This window comes from Onthophagus taurus, chromosome 11 (assembly GCF_036711975.1).
Source record: "Onthophagus taurus isolate NC chromosome 11, IU_Otau_3.0, whole genome shotgun sequence".
Lineage (NCBI taxonomy): Eukaryota > Metazoa > Arthropoda > Insecta > Coleoptera > Scarabaeidae > Onthophagus > Onthophagus taurus.
The window spans coordinates 1,973,513-1,995,477 of NC_091976.1; the positions used below are offsets into that span (position 1 = coordinate 1,973,513).

At 31.5% G+C, this 21,965-nt stretch overlaps 1 protein-coding gene across 1 annotated transcript; it reads left to right on the forward strand.

The window, feature by feature from the left end:
* Positions 1-334: 334 nt before the first annotated feature.
* LOC139432190 (uncharacterized) lies at positions 335-1,689 on the forward strand. The gene is made up of 4 exons (XM_071200585.1): positions 335-711; positions 769-931; positions 982-1,109; positions 1,163-1,689. Exons 1-4 carry the CDS (start codon positions 352-354, stop codon positions 1,442-1,444), a joined length of 933 nt encoding a protein of 310 aa, XP_071056686.1. The 5' UTR covers positions 335-351; the 3' UTR covers positions 1,445-1,689.
* The last annotated feature ends 20,276 nt before the right edge of the window (positions 1,690-21,965 follow it).

Consider the following 21,965-nt stretch of genomic DNA (forward strand, 5'->3'; position numbering starts at 1 on the left):
TGCATCGAATTCATCATCATCAACAGTAAATAATTGGATAAATGCTAATATAATAGATACAGATGGAAATGGTAATCCTGAAAATCAACCGATCTTTGTAAGTTGTTTTATATTCCAGTTTATTTCCTAAATCATAGATGTATTTATTTTAGAAGTTAGAAAATCTCTTATTAAAATCGGTTAGTGGTCAGTTAATTTTATCAGAATATAAAGTTAGTGGATTAAGTTCGAAAAATCGAAATATCCTTACCACGATAATCGTGGAGGATTGGTTAGCGAGTGACACATCTGTAGATCGCCAATGTGAGGTACGTTTCCAAATTAAAACTACCAGTACATACATGATTTTTTATGTTTTTAATTTCATGTGCCTTTCAGGTAACGTATTTGGGTACCAAAAAACAACGGGGAAAACTAATAGAAAAATATTATTCCCTTCGAAAGAAGTATAAGCATTCACTTTCTATTGGACAGAAAAGAAAAACAGGAAACGTTACTGATGCCTCTAACGAAGCAGATACTGATGAAGAGACGTTTGACATAAATACATTTAGCGATTATGAATGGTTAAAAAACAACTACTCCCCAAACGATATAGTGTTTGAAAAGTGGATAAGCACGTTTAATGTTCGACAAGAAGACGTTCGTGACAAATCAATAGATGTTTTTACAAAGTGGCCTATTTTAAAACAAAACATTGCTGTAGCACTGGTAAGTTGTTTCTTAGTTGTAGCAAAACGTCAATCATTAAAATAACTTAATTTTCAGATTGAATTAGATTTTGAAAAATTGCATCCAAAGCGAAACACACTATTATTTTCCAACTGGACAATATTTGAAACCCTTATAAAAAATATATACCATAGAGATATAAAAGATAAAAAATCTCGCACACTTTTCAATTTATTACAGTCATCTAACTTAAATGAAGGTTTGTTTTGTATTTTTTGATTTGTTTTCTTATTTATATAGACATTTTAGATTCAAAAAATTACCTCTTAATTATAAATCTGAATGCCATACTTATTCCTGCTATAATTAAAACTGGACAAGACATTTACAGACCAACAATACTAGATGGCCAAGAAAGTTTCGCCTATCATTTAAAGGTATATTTAAAACTTTTACTATTTAGCAGCAAAATATAATGTGTTTAATTTAGGACAAGAGCTTCATACAAAGTTTTATTAAGAATAGAAAGGAAGTTTATGAAAAGAACCACTGGACGTTACAACCATTGATATTAGGAATAGGCAAAACAATTGAAAGTTTAGAATGCTTTTATATATACGTTAATGACATATTATATGAAGTTGAATCCTTTTTAAAGGCAGTTTCTGTCACATTTCAATTATATATCGCCTTCAATTTGGAATACCCTAAACAAAGTGTACAAGTGTGGAAATTTATTAAACAAAGTGTAAAGAGTATTTTCATGAATTAAATTTGCCAAATAAACCAAAGAAAAGTAGTACTGCTCGAACTGCACTAATTTCTGAACTCATAAACCAACAAGGTAAGGATCAAGGTATCAATTAAAATTAAGGACAATGGAAAACGGCGTAAAATGTTTTTTATGCCCAATATTTTTCAGCGACGTTAAAACGTACACAAATCACCTAAAAATTAAACATAAATGTAAAAATGTACTTTACTACAATATACTTGAAAATATATTTGTTATATATATGTATACTTGTTTTCTTTATAGATACATCTTGATAAAGTATCTAGTGATACGGATATGAATAATAAACATTAATAGACATTTTAAACACAAAAAATGATCAAAATATTTACAATATTTTAATAAACGAACTATCGTCAATATTAAATTCAACTATTTGCAGTAGTTAATATCAATATATTATATAATACATCAAAACAATGTTGTAATAACACCTACCAACAATGGGATATTTTGACTACAAATCGTCGATATTACAGTGAAAAATTTAGGTACGACGTCTATATTTAAGTAATAAAGCTATCTACTACCATTAATAATAAATATAATATTAATAGTAAAAACATCTATTAATATTATATAATGAAACTAATTTTATTAGGTATTTATAAGATACATTTTTCGATCATTTATCTATCTTAAATTATCGAAATAGAATTAGTTTGTATAACTAGTAGTAGTAGTTAGCTAATTTTTGACTATACATTTTAGATAATATAACTAAATTTTAGGTAGTTTTCCCACATTATTTTTCTCAGTGTAAGTTTGCTTTTCCAATTATAACGGTAAATATTAATAAACGCGATTCACTGACCTTATCTTGGTACAATTCGGAACTTAAACAACATAAAGAAAAACTTAGTTTTCTTTGTGATCTATACAAATTCAATAAAAATTCGTACTTGGTGAATGTAACAAATGTCGTAAATCTTATAAGTTAGCAGTTAGTCAAGCTAAAATTTAGCTAAAAATATAAGTGGTGGTGCTGATCCTTTGTCATTATTTATTAAACATGTTAATTGTGCTAATAATAAATATTTTACATTTCAACCTTTCTCTCAAGTGGAGGTCCGGGACTCCTTCGATGTCCTCAAATCTGGAAAAACTGTTGATTTCTTTGGTCTAAATTCAATAATGTTAAAAAAGTTAAAAATTGTCTGATTCCAGTATTGACTGCTCGTATAGACACTTGTTTAACCAGTGTCTATCCACTGGCTACATTCCTGACGAATTTGGGATTGCAAATGTCATACTGTTATTCAAAAAAAGCGATATTAATGAGGCTTCGAACTAGAGACCAATTAGTATATTACCTGTAATATCAAAACATTTTGAAAAATTATTAAAAAATCAATTAATCAAATATTTTATTTATTTATTTATTTATTTCATGTGGGTACAGAAACAGGTCGAACCCAATAATACTGTACCACAAACAACCAATTGTATACAAATAAAATAGAATTACAGTTCACAATAATAATAATAATGAATTAACATTAATGGTACAAAAGTGATTCAAAAGGAAAAAAAACTAAAACTAAGTTTAGGTGATATAAATATATCATATATCAAATATCAAATGAACGCTCGAGGCAACACACCAACTGCAGCAAAGAGCAGTTTTTTAAATGCATAGAAAGAATGCTGAAACAGATCTATATTAACACGATTTGCCGATCTTGCCATTCTCAATAAAGGAGAATTTTGACAGGCATTGGTTCTAGGTGTAGGTGTCATAAATAGAAAATCAAAGCGAAGTAATCTCGGAGGAACGTGAACACATATAGAACCAACAAGCATTGGAGAATCACACTTGTTGTTCAAAAGTTTGTAAAAATATAATATATCCCCACAAAAGCGACGCTGGTTGAGGGTTAACATACGAAAAGAAGTGCAAGTTGATTCGTAATCAATGTATTGAATGGAAAATTTAGTTCAATATTTAGTACTGAAGAAAATAATATTTTTAATAAACAACAATTTGGTTTTAGAAAGGGAAAGTCCACCGCTACAGATATACAAAGCTTTATTGAGTATGTGTCGATGGTTTCGAGACTTCAAATTCACCGAAGCAAGTTTCTTAGATCTCACAAAAGCTTTTGATGCGTATAATGTAGCCCCAGAGGCATGTAAACTTTTGTCATCCTATCTTACAAATAGAAAACGATTTGTTAAATTTAACTCTTTGGTATCTAACCCTGGAATTATTGATAGTGGGGTTCCCTATCTTATTTTAAATATAAATACCTAAATGACTTGCCTTCATTTTTGAATCCTGAAAAATCAATTTTGTATGCAAACGACACAAGTTTGTTAACTAAACATTCATCTAAAGCAAAAGCTACCGAAAATAATAATTTAACGTTCATTTCGACTAGACATTGGTTTACAAGTAATCAGCTAACGTTGAATAATGATAAAACAGTATCAATGACCTTTTGACTAAAGCACACATATAAAAGTTTGGATTCTAATGATAGTTTTAGATTTCTCGGCGTGCATGTTGACCCCGGACTTACCTGGAGTTTTCATGGCGAATCCTTTTTCATGGTAAAGCCTGGAGCTTTAGCTTCTCGTTTAAGCTCCACAACCTTTTTGTTAAGACGTCTTTCTGAATTTTCTTCTACGGAGGTATTGCGCACCGCTTATTTTGCGCTTTTTCAGAGTCACCTTAGTTACGGACTACTTGCCTGGGGACACGCCGCGATTAATAAAAGAATATTTAGTATACAAATAAGAGCCATTAGAAATATAACCAAATTAAACTATACTGAAGACTGCCGCTCTTCTTTTAACAATTTAAAAATTTTGACTCTGCCTTCATTATACGGGGTGTCCCGTTAAGCGTACGGAGCGGCTGTATCTCTAGAACGGTAAGGCCTAGAGGTTTGGGAAAAAAATCCTTATAAACAAAGTGACCAAGAGAAATAGCTGGAAATTATTTTGAAGTTCGTAATTCGACCGCTAGGGGGCGTAACTGCCATTGAGAAACATAAAGTTCCCGCTATCTCAGAAACTTTGCTATAACTTTGACAACATTATTTAATAGCTTGGATAATACTGCATCGCTTTTGTTTTGCGATATTTCTCATATCTGTCATAATAAGGGAGGGGGAGGCCAATGCGTTTTCATATGTTTACATTTTAATATCTCCTAGACCATTCAACCGATTTGAATATTTTCGGCGTTGTTTGAAAGAGCATTTAATGCTCTTTTTAAAGATATTTTCAGTAAGACCGTCTGCTTTAAAACAAATGAGCTAGAGGACGTTATCTGCAGCGATTACATATTTTTGTGATTTTTGAAGAAAAGTTAAATGGAACGATACTATTTACTTCATAGACCCTTAGTCACCTTCAAATTTGCAAAATTTTAGTGAAAACCGCATCTCGATATCGCCACCCGTTCTCGAGTTATAGAAGAAAATGTTAAAAACTCGAGTGCCATCAATCGGATCCAGTTACCTCATCGAGAAAAACAAATCACATAACCATGGTAACTGTAAACATGTCATTTACTAACGCAGAAGCGTATGATAGAGCGTATGATGATTTATTTTCAATGTTTCGAATACGATGCAACTGCATGGCAAAAATGTGCAATGCAATTACGACAAAGAAAGACATTTTTCTCTAGAAGTGTTTTTAAGATTGACTTAGCGATTACGAAAAACTGGCAACGTGTAGCCTATTCAGACATCTCTATGAATTCGTAAATCACATTGGTGCTCAATGTGATCCCATATAATCTGGGAACTCCGAAAACAATTGTCCACAAGATTTCTCAAGAGAATAATATCTCCACCACGTTGTTTTACATCAGGCCTTAACAGATACCGATTATGATAACAGACTGAACTATTACCATTGACTTTTAAATATGATTTGGGCAAATCCAAACCTTTTATCACAAATGCTATGGATGCATGAAGCATCTGTCCATAAGCTGATGTAAACTTGTATAATATGCATTCTTGGTTCGAGCAAAACCCACATTGCTTTCACCCCTTTATCTATTGGGTAGACTAAACGACCTGACTTTTCAAGAAAAACCAATAACCAGGGAAAATATGACAAAACACTAAATACCAGTAGAAACGTGTTCAGGGCCGAGACTTAAGCAGCGCTTTCTTTTCGTCGAAACTAGATTAAATAAATGCATCGAGGTTTATGGAAGGCATTTCGCACATTAGTGAGTTATTTTTGCCAAAAATTTAAGTTATTCTAAGTGTTTTGATTTATTTTGTTTTATTATCATTGTTGATGTTTCATTGATCCGTTGGCTTTTCAACACGCCTCAAAAGTAGTTTTGAAGCAGTTCTAAGCTTGGATAAGGTGTGAAGGAAGGTTCTAGATAATAAAATTTTTGTTCTCTCTTATTTGTTTCCCAAGGTAACTTGATCCGATTAAGATATACGAATTTTTAACATTTTCTTTTATAATTCGAGAATCGATGGAGATATCGAGATGCGGTTTTCACTAATATTTAGCAAATTTTATGGTGATTAACGGTCTGTGAAGTTAAATAGTATCGTTCTATTTAACTTTTTTTCAAAAATCACAAAAATATATAACCGCTGCAGATAACGCCCTCTAGCTTATTTGTTTTAAACCAAGCGGACTGAAAATACCTTTTAAAAGAGCATGAAATGCTCTTTCAAACAAGACAAAAAATATTCAAATCGGTTGAATGGTCCAGGAGATATTAAAATGTAAACATTTGAAAACGCATTATCCTCCTCCTCCCTTATTATGAGAGATATGAGAAATATCGCAAAACAAAAGCGATGCGGTATTATCCAAGCTATTAAATGATGTTGTCAAAGTTATAGCTCATCGTCTAACTTTCTGAGATAGCGGGAATTTTATGTTTCTCTATGGCAGTTACGCCCCCTAGCGGTTGAATTACGAACTTCAAAATAATTTCCAGCTATTTCTCTTGGTCACATTGCTTATAAAGATTTTTTTCCCAAACCTCTAGGCCTTACCGTTGTAGAGATACAGCCGCTCCGTACGCTTAACGGGACACCTGTATATCTTTGAATGTTGGAAATTTACAATGTTACTTCATTGTCAACTAAAAAAAATGGTGATTTTCACAATTACAAAAGTAGGAGGGGGGGTGACATCCGACATGATGCATTGAGAGTGACCAGATCTAGGAACGCCTATAATTATTATGGAATAAAAATTTTTAATAGTCTACCTGCTAGTTATAGAAATTTAACATTTAAAGTTTTTGTAACTAGGATTAAGGATGTTTTATTGCGTAAAGCATATTACTCTATTGAAGAATTGTCGAATGATTTACAGGCTTTTGAATGTGTTTAGTATAAGAACAGATTAACTTTTTTCCCTGCCACTACTTTTCTGACACGGATTATTATGACTGTGTATTTGTTTTTATGTTAATGTTACGTGTAATATTTTATATATTATATTTTATTATATTTTTCGCCTTGCTTGTAAATTTTATATTGACGAATGTATGCCTTCGGGTTATTAGCATAATAAAGATTATTATTATTATATTATTATAACAGCATATACTGTTCTATGGCATGAAGGCAGAAATAAAGAAGACGTAATTAGTACTCTTTGTCACTTAGACTTGTCAAACTTTTAGTATGAAGAAATACAGTCTTTAAAATTTGAATGTTTTTGAAGTTTCATTTCAATAGATTTCAAAATATAATCTAATCTACATGATGCTATTCTTCATATGATCTTTTGAAATACTCGTTCGCATTTCTTGATTTGAAATATTTATGAACCCATATTCTTGTGTTCGAATTTTCCAACAAAAGAAACTTTATGCTAGTAATATCCGATAGATATTCAAGCTCAGTAACCACTACTACGTTCGCAACAAGATAATAATATGGAACATTCTCAATCTTCAAATCCCCTAAATTCGGAAACAATTTATTTATGACCATATGTATTATCTCCCAATCCAGAAGAATAATAATGTTGTAATAGAATATAATGTTGGTATTAAGAATTGTGACAAACCAATGCAAGAGCGGTACATTTAAACAAAACTATTTCATGAAGGATATACATATAATATTTATTATTATTATTGAAATCGGTAATTCATTGAGAATGTGTTTAAGATTAGGTACTAGCGTGATGTGAATTGATGAAACACTCCTCATATAGGTCCATTTTTCTGGATTTAATTAAGTGTTTAAGTAGCTGAATATTAGAAATGTTTTATGTTTATGTTCTTTTTAACTGTTTGTTAAATGTTGAGTGTGGCGAACATCTGGACGCCAGAAAACTTTCTAAACCGTTCAAAAAAATCTCTCTCCGGTCAACTGGGCAGGACACCCTTTTGGTCCAGGCAAAGGGTTCTCGGAAAGCTTTCACCGGAGATGTTACTGGGCGCTCTATGTGGCGAACATCTGGACGCCAGAAAGCATTCGAAACTATTCAGAAGAACTCTCTCTGTACATCTGGACAGCAGATCCTTTTGGTCCAGACAAGGACTCGAAGAAAACTTTCACCGGGGATGTTACTGGACTCGGGGATAAAAGGAACCATGATCGGCCCGGAGAGTTCAGTTACCATCGGTAGATCAGTCAGCAGTTACCCGTTTCGCGCCCGCACTTTTATTATTGTTATTATTGTTGTAAATAAAATTTTGTCTCTCGCTACTATCAAAACATTAGCCCCGCAATTGTTAACTGAAAATTGGTCGAGTTTAGTGCTAGCCAGATAATTTTGTAATTCTTGAAGGGAATAGCCATTATTAAAGCTCATCCTAATAATAGTGTTTATTGCCATATTAAAGTCAGCAGGGTAAAGAGGATAATTTAAAAATTTTATTTAAAAGAAAATGGAATGAAGCAAGTTTATGTTGATATGAAGAACAGGAATTTTTTGGAATGTAAGTATTAGTTGAAGTGGGTTTTCTGTAAATATCAAAGAGGACCCTGCTCTCCGAGACACACCTGGTGATTTTAAGGTCAAGAAAATTAATAGATAAACTCCTATCCACTTCAAAAGTAAATTGTAAGATGTTGATGTTGTTGAAAATCAGGAGATTGGAAACCACATGATGGGTTCTACAGTCAGATACAACTTACCCACGGACAACAAATGAAAAAGGACATGAAGTTCCTTTCGAATTCTAACATCAACTTGGCGAAATTAAAAAATCACCTTCCTCATCAAATGTAGGAAGTTAGGTGTCACTCTTGCACACATTACAGATGGATCGAAAAACCTTCGGAACCTCATTCACGGAATTACTGGGTCCTTCCAGTATAAGATTGGTGTTTATACTGAAAGATTAGCATCTCGTATTTGAAATTTTGAAATTAAAATAACTTTAGTTAAGATGAATGATTTAGAAAAATGGATAGAAGCTTTAAGAGTTAAGACTAAAGAAAAAATACTTCATAATGTTTTTTTAACCTTCTTAGATAATTTGAAAATAAATTTCAAAAATAAAGTAAAAAACCTCTAATAAGAGGAAATTTGACAAACTGTATCGGGATAGGGTTGAGAGATTTAGAGTTAAGTAAATTAGATAAGTGGTTATTGAATACAACTAATGTTAATATACCGTTAGATATTAAATTTTTCTTAGCGTTGGGTCCTAAATTTGTCATCTCCAATAATGATAGGAGGTTTTGTATTAAAAATGTTCTTATGGAAATAGAAAGTATCGTTAATACCATACCTAATAATAAGCTAGGCAGCTAACATTCTGACGAATTATATCACGTCTGATGCCGTCCCATCTTGGTTGGAAGCGTTTTTAATCAACACCAAGAAACAAATATCAAAGTTTTTTAAAGAAAACCCTAATTTGTTAGTAACAAAAGCCATCATGGTGATCATGGATAGAACGAACTACTTGAAGAAAGTAGAAGAGATGTTGGAGGATCATAATACCTACAAGATGATCCAAGGTCACAAAGATATGGCGAACATCATCCAAACTAAAATCAACAAATTGATTAAAGAGTTTTTTAACAGTAAAATAATTGATGATATACAGGTCAAACAACTTACCAAATACAACTCGGTTCTATCCAAGGCATATTTCCTTCCTAATGTCCACAAAAAGGGGATTCCATTGAGACCGATTATATCTTCAATTGGTTCAGCAAATTATGGTGTAGCGTCGGTATTCGCCAGGATGTTAACTGTTGTCTTCGACCCATTGACTACTTATAATGTTAAAAATACTTTCGAGTTTGTCAGAGAGTTCAGGGGCATATTGTTACCGGAAAGCTTTATGGTTGTCTCACTCACACCTTTTTTGATTTTAATGGTGGTACTTATCAACAAATTTTTGGTACCCCTATGGGATCACCTATATCACTTATCTTGGCTCAGATAGTAATGGATCATAGTCTTAACAAAATTATACCTAAATAAAATTTTAACTTGCCTTTCATTAAAAAGTATGTGGATGTTATTATTTTAGCGATCGCGAGGGGCTCTGAAGTGGAGGTCCTGTATACGTTCAATGACTTTAATAGCCATATCCAGTTCGCTATAGAAATTGAAGATAATAACTTTGTTCCTTTTCTTGATACCAAGGTAATTAGAAGTGTTGATAACACCATCATGTTCGATTGGTACAATAAACCTACGTTTTCAGGATGGTATATGCAATTTAATTCTATTCATAAACTTAAACATAAAATTAATACTGTACTCGCTATGAAACATAAAATTTTCAGCATTTCGGAACCTCACTTGATATAAAATAATTTAATAAAATTGAAAAACATTTTTTTGATAATTCATATCCTCATAGATTGCTGAATAAATTACTTTTTGTAATTCGCTACGGTAATGGAAGCTATAACAGTACTCAAACGGGTAATGAGACTCCTTACAGCATCCGATGCTGTAATGAGATTTTAGTAACATTTTATGGAACCAGTTCAGTTGGTGACATTGGGTCATTAATTTTTCTAGTTGTCAATGTGACAATTTTTGTCTATGGATGTTTAAACACGTTCTTAGCATCGAATACAAGGTCCACAATGATGAGGACATTGACTCTGAGCAATTTCTCTTATTTTGCGAGGTGTACATCAAACATTTCTTTCAAGTGAATATATTTTGTGTTTTGACAGTTTCTAATTGTCAATTCAAAATTTCTATTTTCAAGTGTTCCGGTGTTACCAACTACTACATACCTATTTCCCTAGATTGCCAAAATTTATTTTATTTTTGTTAAAAAAAAAGTATAAAAACGCGAATTACAAAAAGTAGCATAAAAAACACGTTTCATAAGACTTAAAGCACTCATTCAACTTGAATTCGTGCGTTTCAAGCGTGTCTTACGAAACTTGTTTTTTAATATACTATTACAACTTTTAATACCAACAATATTATTGAAGGTCTTCTGCCACCATCTAACAAAAGTGTCACATACAAGAAGTAAGCTTACATTCCTGAGTTAACAGACAAACTTATTAAAATGTTCAATACTTGCTCACTTAACACCAACGTAAAAATAGTAGAATACTGAATGACAAAATACACTCTGATTATCAGTCTAATGTGATTTACTGTGTTCCATGTGGTTCCTGTAACCAATGTTATATTGGTCATACTGGTCAATTGCTGAAAAAAGGTTAAGTCAGCACAAAAGTGATGTCAGAAATTTCAAGGGCGGTTGTGCGTTAGCACAACATAGCTTAGACACAGGTCATTTGTTTAAATTTGAAGAAACCAAGATTTTGGACAGGAAAAATAATTATCACAAACGGTTGTTTTTGGAAATGTTCCATATTGTTAACACTAATTACACAGTTCATTTCAGAACTAATGTCAGCTCTTTGAGTAATGTATACTCCTTAATTTTTAAATTTTATAATAATATGAATAACAATTCTGACCCTCAACCCTCTGATTAGCGTTTATTAGTTTTTATATTTGTGGTGACATGTTTTTAAATTTAATCTTAATTTTAATTCCACGGTTAATTCCAACTTGTTCTTGTTTACTCTTTGACTGATATTCGACCTTTATTATTAAGAGCGCTAATATGGGATTTCTTACCATTGTAGATCAAAAGGATATCATCAACGTATTTTTTATAAAGTGATCTCCGAAATGGGGGAACCCATGGGGAGACCATCCTTCATCCGATAAAATTTATTGTCAAAAATGAATAAATTCATTCAATTGAAAATAACTAAGAACGTTGTCATATTTGTAACTGTTACTAGAGGGGTGGGCGTCGATAACTCCTAAGGAGTTTTTTATGGGGACATTTGAATAAAAATTTTTTATATCGAAAGAAATAAGTAAAGAGTTTTCATTAATTTTGACATTTTGAAGAGACCTGATTAACTGTCCCGAGTTTTTTACATTAAACTTTATATCATTTTTGAAGTTATTGTGCAAGAACTTCTGAATTTGTTTAGCAATTTTTTCGGTAGAAATGGTATTCTTTGTGAAGTTTAAGAAGTGCCTAACTTCAGAACAAGTGAAAGGGGGTTTATCTGAGTGAGTGAATTAATGTTAAAACCAAATTTAACTAGGCTATCTTTGTAGTGTTAATAAGTTTTTTGAGGAGATTATTGTAGGTTTGGGTAGGATTCTTATTATTGAAAATTATGTTGTTCTGTTGGAAGAAAGAAAAAGTTTTCTGTAGATATGAATTTTTGTTAAAAATAACGAGACCAACGTTTTTGTCTCTCAAAGTCACCACAAGATTTTTATCGCTAATCTTCTTTTTCAAGTTAAGGATCCCCCTGAGGTCACAGCTCCTGTGTATGTTGTTTGAGTTGTTGTTATCTTTGATGAGGTTTTTTATGTTGTTTTGAAGGTATTTGTGAATATCAGGTTTATACATAAGACGTGACTCCAGGAAACGAAAATTTATGTCCGAGGTTAAAAACATCGTTTTCGGTATCACAAAAGATTGGTTACTCTAGGAGCGAAGGAAATGTTGTTGATATAATTTAACGGTATTTTGAATGAGGAGTAGTTCATGTTAATCTGTTTAATATGAAAAAGCAATGAAGGATTTTTTTTTAATTTAAACGAATAAAGTCATTCATTTCATCAAGAAAAAAAATTAATTAGTATAAAGCAGCTAAGATCTTACCTCAAGTTCAACGAGGCTTTAACATCGAATAAATTTTATCCAAAATAAGTTCCTGTGATTAATTCCTCGAACTAGATGTGTTGTCTTAACGACTCAACATGTTTATTCAAAAAATTTTCAAAATGTTGAAACCAACTAATTTTTATTTTCACATCCAACTTATCACATTGACGATAAAAGAAGAATGTTGAAAGTATATCCGGTTTTCTTATATACCCTTAGTAGCAAAAAAATTGGGTTTAACGTCACTTCTTCGACTGCGCGTATCAAAATAATTTTTAATAGAAGTTATTACTTAATATTTACGTTAATTAAAATATATAATCGTTACAGAAAGAAAAAAGTGGAATAAATTGTTAATCAATATTGAAATTTCTGGAAAAGGAAAACAATAAATTAATAAATATCTACATTTTTTAAAGAGTTCCATCTATGGTACAAAGGATGAGTTAAGGATTAAAAATAATGAGAGGTTTCATTTTTATGAAGGAATCGCCATTCTAAAAGTTATTGTTGTGGAGAAAACATGATTGATTCAAAACTCTTACTTAAGTAATTCTCTTACATTTCATTCTTTTTTTTATACATACAAGAAGGAATAATATCCGTAACAAAGGTTTAAAAAAATCTTTTTTAATTAATCTTAAAGCTTAAAGCAGTATAATACAGGTGATTTATTAACTCACTATCAAACTTTGACATATGATAGCTAATCCAATTACCAAAAAAAATGTTAATGAACATATGTCCTATTTCAATAAATTATTTAAAAAATTATAACTCTTTAAAGTTTTAATTTTTATATCATGATTAACTACTAAATTTTTTTTAAAACACATAAATACTACAAATATTGTTCAAAATAGCCTCCTTCTGCTAGAATACATGCTTCACAATGACGAATTAAAGAGTTCTTCAGCCGAATTAAAATGTCTGGTTGATTTCTTATTTCAGTAGCAGCTATTTGTATTGTGTTTAATAATTGTTCTCGTCTGTTAATTTCCACTTGATACCCAATTTGTTTCATTTGACCCCACCCCATAAGTAGAAATCCAATGAATTAAGGTCGGGGGATCTAGGTGGCCAAGCAAATGGACCATTATTACCAATCCACTTGTTTGGACAATATTGGTTTAACCACTCGACAGCTACTCTTTCGCGATGAGGTGGGGCACCATCGTGCTGATACCATATATTTTGAATTACATTAAGGCTGTTCAACCGCTAAGAATTTTTATATGTAATCTTTCAAACAATATATCTCGGTTAATATTAGAGCAAAATGCATGATTTTTTCTGCTTTGAAATCAGGAAACAGTACTCTAGTGGGCACGCATGCCCATTTATTTATTTTAAAAAAATATAACAATTAAATTATTTAAATTCGCATAAATTGTATCATTAGCGAAAAAATAATATGCGTGCCCTCTAGAAAAGGTTTCATATAGTATCCATGCAAAATGTCAGAAACCAATCTTTCTTCATAACGCCACAATAATTTTTTGAAAATTTAGTATTAATATTCGAATTTTTTCGCTAATTCCAACGTAGCTCCGACCCTAAAGAATCAAGGTAGCGCCGACTTTGCCAGCATTGTCTGTATTTATATTGTGGTTTTTTTATCGGAAACCAGATGGTAAGAATTAGAATTGCATTCCTTTAAAATAGAAGATCATATGTAGGTAGAGGCGAAAACAGTAAAGATCGGTTTTAAAGCTTTACTTGTATTTTTCCTTGCTTCTGTCAACAATTTTATTAGCAGTGTATTAAAAAAAAAAATAGTAATTATAAATTATTTATTTCTATAAACTTTTTCTTATTTATTTATAAACCATTTTTGTAGTTATAAACAAAAATAATTTAGTATACTTTAGTTATAGTAACTGAGTGACTGCTGCTCTTATAAACTCTTAGTGTTTTGTGCTTGTGAGTTATTTGTGGATAAAATGGGCCGAAATAGACGGTATTCTTGTTCGATTACTACGTTACGTAAACGGTAATTAATTTGAAAACTTTTTATGCCGATATCCCTTGAATCAATTAGATAAGTTTTTTTTTACTTGTAGTCTTGGTAAGTTGCGGTGGACGAACCGCGTTTCTCGCACTGAGGATGATAGTAATGTTAACAATTTTGATTGGTAATTATTTTTTAGAAAATCTTTAACACAGGTGTCCTATAACATGGGCATCCTTTTGCTAACAGAAACATTATGTAAAAATAACATCATATATAATATACAACACTTTTTTGATACGATTGATACCGAGATCTAATGATGTATTAATACAGATACTAAGATAAAATGTTGTACATTGTTGTACTAAATTAAATTATTAACTATTCTTAATTTACTGTTGCAATTTACAAAATTATATCAAACTATTTTGAATAATAACAAAGATATCATCAAAAAATACTTCTGGTATAAAAAATAATTTATTTTCTGTTTGTTTTTACATACCTAACTAGATTACTCCTAAATGCTGCATATTCTGGGACACCTGTATAATTATTAGATATAATAATATAAATAATATTTATAATATCATGATATATTATTTTGCAGCGAACTAGATACAGTCACTTTACCAAATTTAGAAATAGACCAACCCAATTGCGATGACAATGTTAATAACAATCATAACATTAGCGGAAAGAGAATTGTAGATATTACATCATTTTGGAATCAAATTAAAGAAATAAAACATGTAGCATCATTCAATTGTACTATAGATTTACGGAAATGTTGAAGAAATATCACAAGAAGAATTAATTAGAAGACGAGAGGTGGTATTTAGATTGTTAAACAAAACAAGGGATGAAGCCAGGATAATTGAGGAAGAAACCAGAGGCCAGCATACTAATCCAAATTGGAAACAACATAGATTATTTAGAATAACAGCTTCTAATTTTAGATTAGTTTGCAAGCGAAGGGTATCTACATCACCAAAGAACTTACTTAAAATTTTATTAGAAAATTCTTTTCGTGGGAACAAAGCGACTCGCTACGGTTGTCAATACGAAAATACCGCACTAAAAGAATTTGAAGCTATTACTGGTTTACATGTAGACACTTGTGGTTTATATGTTGGTCAAGGGGAGTTCTTCTTTTTGGGTGCGAGTCCAGATGGTATAATCCACAGGAATGCTATACTGGAAATAAAATGCCCGTATAATCTACGCGATATGTCAGTAGAAGACGGGGTACAGGCCAAGAAAATAGATATGTTAGAATTAAGAAATGGTCAATTGAAATTAAAAACACTACATAAGTATTACTACCAAATACAAGGGCCATTGCATGTCACAGAAAAGAAGAAATGTTATTTTATAGTAGATGATATAAAGATGATGATTTTTGGAATAGAAAAATGAAAGGTCATCTAGCAACTTTTTTGTCCAAACACTTACTAGAGGAAATAATAAAGCAACCCATATAAAATACCAATACATTATGAAACCATAAAATTTGTTTCTAAGTTTTTTGTGTGAAATGGACCGGAAAACTGAATTTTACGACCTCCTCAGCGGTTGGGAAACCGACGTAGGCCGGCAAAATCTTTTTACCGACTTAGGCCCACTTTTACCATCCTCCTGATAAACTATCTAGAGGATAGTTGCCATGGTTACGGTGGTTTTAAGCGTTCTCATTGGCTAAGAGTTGGATTTATCTATGGGATAAATTTATCAAGAGGTGGTAAAAGTGGGCCTTAGACCACGAAAACGATCGACTAATTGCGCTACAAGCGGACAGCGACTATGGAGATGTGGAATTACCACCACAAGAAGAAATTGATTGACAGTGATAATCAATTTATTGACAAAAATAAAAGAAGAAGCAGATAGTATAGAAAGAACACACTAGAGGTCAACAGCTTCAAATTATGGAGTAGTGTGCAAAAGAAAACCATCGACACCGCCGAACAAACTTTTAAAATATACCTATTGGGAAATATTTTCGAGGCAACAAATCTACCGAATATGGTTGCCAATATGAAAAAAAACAGCAATAGAAGCTTTTTAAATTATTTTTGGCCTACATGTAGATCCATGCGGTTTATAAATACATTAGGGACATCTTTATTAAGGAGAATTTTATTTTTTAGGAGCAAGTCAAGTTGGGGTAATCCATAGCGACAATTCCATAATAGAAGTGAAATGCCCATATTATTTAAGAAACATATCCATAGAAGATGGCATGCGCACCAAAAAAAATAATATTTTTCAACAGCGAAACGAGGAATTAAAATTAAAAACACAATATAATTATTTTTACCAAATACAAGGGCAACTTCACATAACGAAAAAGGAAAAATGTTATTTTGTTGTGTGGACTCCGACAGGACCCGCAATTTTTGGAACTTAAAAATGAAAAACCTGTAAATTTTTTAAAAATTTAAGTTAAATAAAATTATTAAACAACCATTATAATGTTGTTGTTGTAATTTTTCTCGATTTCTTTAACTATATCTGAATATTTATGACATTTTTCACCAATAAAATTTTATCTGAAATTATTTTTATAATTTTGAAAAAAATGTGTGTATTGGTTATCATTTTTGATTATAGTAATATTATTGAATGAGTATTTAGTTGTAGGAATTATATGATTGATAGAGATAATAAGTTTTAGAAAAAATGTTTCTTATGATTATCTTCTTCGTATAATATATTAAAAACAAAAGTAAGAGAATGAAAATACATATACATTTTTAATCGTAGTCGTATAATTATCAATTTATTCAAATTTTTAATATAAGAGAATATAAAGGTTTAAAAAAAAATGTTTAATTCAGATGCATTGGATTAGGCGATAAAAACATTTAATATAATTATAGTACACATTTCTTCTTTACATCTGTTTAATGACTAACGACAAAAAAAATTCTAACAACTGATCTTGACCAATAGAAAAGCAGAGGAGTTGTCATACCGATATATGCTATCCTTTTTTGAACTTTCGTTTCTCTTTCAACGAATTTATTCCCACGAAACGGTCGAACAGCCTTAAGAGGTATATCTTCAAGTAAATCAAAAAGTGTATTGTTAAAACAAAATCTGTAATTTACAGCCTTCAAATGTCCATCAAGTAAGTACATGCAAACCTAGTAAATTTTTCACCCCAAACGTTTATGCTGAAACGTTGAAATTTTCTTGGTCTAATCGCATGCAGATTTTGTAATGCCCAGATATGTTCATTATGGTAATTATTTATACCATCTCGTGTAAAAATTGGAGTGAAGTTAGCGACGACTTTTCAGCGACGGATTTTGTCAATTCCATCACGGTCGCAAATCCGTCGCTAAGATTGAAACGCACAGGGAAACGGATTGAAGATGGAAAACATGATCATATTGTGTTAAATATATGTTACGAAGGTTACTACGTGCTTTTTAACCTAGAATTCCAGAATAAATTTTGAAACTGCTAATAAAATAGGGTAAAAACGTCTCGGCTTTAAAAAAAATAAAACCATCCTCTTAGCCGTGAGTTGTAGTGTTGAAATTTGGTGTGAATACAGCTTCGACATCCCTAAGTTGATTTTTATTCAAATTAGAGTGCTACACATGAAGGGGTGTCAACCCCTTATAGAAATAGTGGAAATTCGCTATGTTTGATTTCCAGATTTTGATGGATATACACGTTTTGAGGGCCCTTGAATCCAATTTGACCATTTTTGGTTTTTCGTCAGTATGTACGAATGTATGTATGTAAACACGATAACTCTCAAACGCAATAAGCTACGCTGAAAAAAATTGCATGTAGCGATTAAATCAAAATCAACAAATCATATTTACTTATTGGCAAAATTTGTCAACCGAACTTACTTATTTTAAAAAACGCTGAACAACGTTCAGATATAAAATTTCAATGAAATTGCGCAACCGGAAGTGGGTTTTTACCGAAACTAATTTTCAATCGCATCCGCATAAAGTTGTATTTGAAATAGAGAAAAACGAACAAAATGTTGTATACGCTTTTATAATTATAATCATGAAAGACATTCAGATATTGAGTTTCAACCAAATCATAGTATCGGAAGTGATACATTATTTGTTTAATTTTTATCAAAAACTGTACAAAAAAAATTATTTTTTCATGTCTATCTGCTCGAATTAAAACAACACAACGGCGAGAAAGTCAAGTGCAGGCCACTTTAGTTGTTTTTACTTATGTTTATAACAAAAGGGATAGACTAGGAGACCGCCTAGCCGGCATTTTTTTTACAAAATTTTTTTATTTACCTCTTATTTATTTTCGTATACAAACTTTTCATCGTACGTTCATCCCTCATTCAATCCCATTCAGTCCATTTCTGTATCGTAGAGTTAAGACGTCGCTAGTTGAAATTTAAATTTGCGTTTTCTTCTGCAAATTTACTTACTTTCATATAAACAAATTTTCATTCATGTGCTTTATACAGGGTGGTCCGTTACTAATGGGACACAGAGCAACAGTGAATTCCTTACATATAATTATTACGATTTAACCCAATTTATCTTAGTCCAATTGTTAATAATAACGAAGATACAGATGGTTAAAGTTAATACTTTATTTTCGTTTTTCTTTAATAATTTCGTTGTCTCTTACATTATGAACATGAAAATTGGTACATTAGTATTTTTTTAGACGATAAATAATAAATTGGTATTAGTTTTGATTTCTTTTTCAGATGGCGCTGTCTACCTTAAAAAACCACCCTTAAAGCAGTCATACCTTTTTCATCGTTAAAATTTTTACAACTCACATAACATAAAACAGTTTCTCAGACATTTTTACATACATTTGGTATACCTATCAATATTCTCTAAAGTTCTCCGTTCCCGAGATAATCACTGTTTAAGCGCACATTGCAAAATTTCACTATGCTCAATAAACATTAGTTGGCGGTGAAAAAGTCTTTATTTACAATTGGACTAAGATAAATTGGGTTAAATCGTAAAATTATTACGATTTAATTCAATTTATCTTAGTCCAATTGTTAATAATAACGAAGATAGAGTTGGTTAAAGTTAATACTTTAATTTCGTTGTTTTTTTAATAATTTCGCTTTTTCTTAAATTATGAACATTAAAATTTTTATATTATTACTTTTTAAGATGATAAATGATAAATTAGTATAGTTCTGATCTATCTTTCAGATATAATTTAACTATCCACAAACATAAGTTGATGTTACAAAAATATTAACATAATTACTATATTAAAAATCGATTTTAATAACGACTATAATTTATTTAAACATTTTAATAATAATAACATCGAACAAAAAGAGGAAACAATAATAACAATTAAAATGAACTGCATTAGAGTAAGTGTTCAAAGTGACCACCGTTAGCTTCAATGCATTTTCCAATCCGTTTAGAAAATGATCTTCTTATGTTAAATAATATTTGTTCATTCCTAATGATATCCACTGCCTTTACAATTTTTTGCCACAGTTCCTCACGAGTTTCAGGATTGTCTTTGTAAACAAGGGATTTTACAAATCCCCATACGCAAAAATCCATAGGATTACAATCGGGACTTCGTGGTGGCCAAGTGTAATGACTACCTCGGCCAATCCATCTTCGTGGAAAATTCATATCGAGATAATCTAGCACTTGCCTGGAAAAATGGGGTGGTGCTCCATCTTGCATAAACCACATGACAGTCCAAATATTTAATGGTAACTCAGCCAACATATCGTCTACTTGGTTTTGCAAAAACTGTAAATAATTGTGGCCGTTCAAATTATTTGGTAATTCCCGCGGACCCACACCAAACATTTATTTTAAATTCATGTTGAAAATGCCGTTGCCGTGTCATGTGTGGGTTTTCAGTTTCCCAAACATGATAATTTTTAAAATTAAAAACCCCACTACGAGTGAATGTCGCCTCGTCAGTAAATAAAATGTTGGCAATAAACGATGGGTCAGAATTTTGCCGATTTTTGATAAAATTAGCAAATTCTAACCACAGCAACTCACGGCTAAGGGATGGATTTTTATTTTTTTTGTACCTATCATAGCGAATTTCACCTGTTTTTATTAGGGGTTGACACCCCTTCATGTGTAGAACTCTAATTTGAATAAAAATCAACTTAGGGATGTCGAAGCTATATTCACACCAAATTTCAACACTGCAACTCACGGCTAAGGGGATGGTTTTATTTCTTTTTTAAAGTCGAGACTTTTTACCCTATTTTATTTCTATTGCAGTTTCAAAATTTATTCTGGAATTCTGGGATAAAGAGCAGCTAGTGACCTTCGTAACATTCATTTAACACAACATGATCATATTTTCTATGTTCAATCCGTTTCACTGTGCGTTTCAATCTTAGCGACGGATTTGCGACCGTGGTGGAATTGACAAAATCCGTCGCTGAAAAGTCGTCATAACTTCACTCCAATCGTCTAAAACATGATTCATCTGTCGAAAGAACATTTGAAATGAAGTCATTATTGTGGGCATGTTGTTGCAATAACCATTCACAAAATGCTAACCGTTGCTGATTATCTCTTGGCTGTAGAGCTCGAACATTCTGTTTACGATACGGATGAAAGACTTCGCGGTTTAATACGCGCCATGCAAAATTTTGACTTACATGTACATATGTTGTGTGCTATTCTTCGAGTGCTGATGGAAGGATTAGCAATGACAGCACATTAATTACAGCTTCTTCGTCCTCTACATTAACTACATGCGGTCGAATAGCTTTCGCTGGAGAAAGATGACCTGTTTCTCGAAGTCTTCTGAAAGAATCGCTAAAAACTGAATAATATGGCAAATGACGCTCTGCAAATCTTTCTTTATATTCTCGTACGGATTGTCGAGCATTTTCATTGCAAAAACTATACACGAAAATTATAGCAGCATACTCTTCAGTGCTATAAATGTACATTTTGAGAAATCACCCTGTATACAGGGTGTTCCGGTGACTCGGGGCATAAAATTAACCTCATATACTAGAGCAAAAATGATGACGATTCGTGAAAAAAAATTATTATAAAAGTCTTCAAATGGCTAAGATATGGGCTATCAAAGTTTAGAAATTTTAACACATTTTTCTAAATATTTTCAATACCATTTATGGTAGAGCGTTGAAATTTGGTACAGGGTAAAAAAATATCAAGCAAAATCATTGAACCAATTTTGACTTTGATCGGGCGGCGGCAACCATGCTATACAGGATGTCCCTAAAATTTGTTTGCTCAGAACTTTTTTGTTCGCTCGTAACCCTACATTTATTTTTGTACTTTTTAATAGAAAATTTATTTTGGAAACTATTATCACTCTTTGAAAATTTTGATAACATTTACCGTTTTCGAGTTATACACGAAAATGTTAAGCTTTGATTTCAATCGTAACAAACAAAAAAAGGAAACATATTCCGCAAGATCTGAGTTGGCGATGACAAT

What these genes read in the sequence shown, in the direction of transcription:
- LOC139432190 (XM_071200585.1), top strand. Translation starts at nt 352, where the DNA reads ATGTTTTTAATTTCATGTGCCTTTCAGGTAACGTATTTGGGTACCAAA. An exon ending in GTCATCTAACTTAAATGAAG is followed by an intron (nt 932 to 981) that starts GTTTGTTTTGTA and finishes TAGACATTTTAG; the next exon opens with ATTCAAAAAATTACCTCTTA. An exon ending in GTTTCGCCTATCATTTAAAG is followed by an intron (nt 1,110 to 1,162) that starts GTATATTTAAAA and finishes TGTTTAATTTAG; the next exon opens with GACAAGAGCTTCATACAAAG.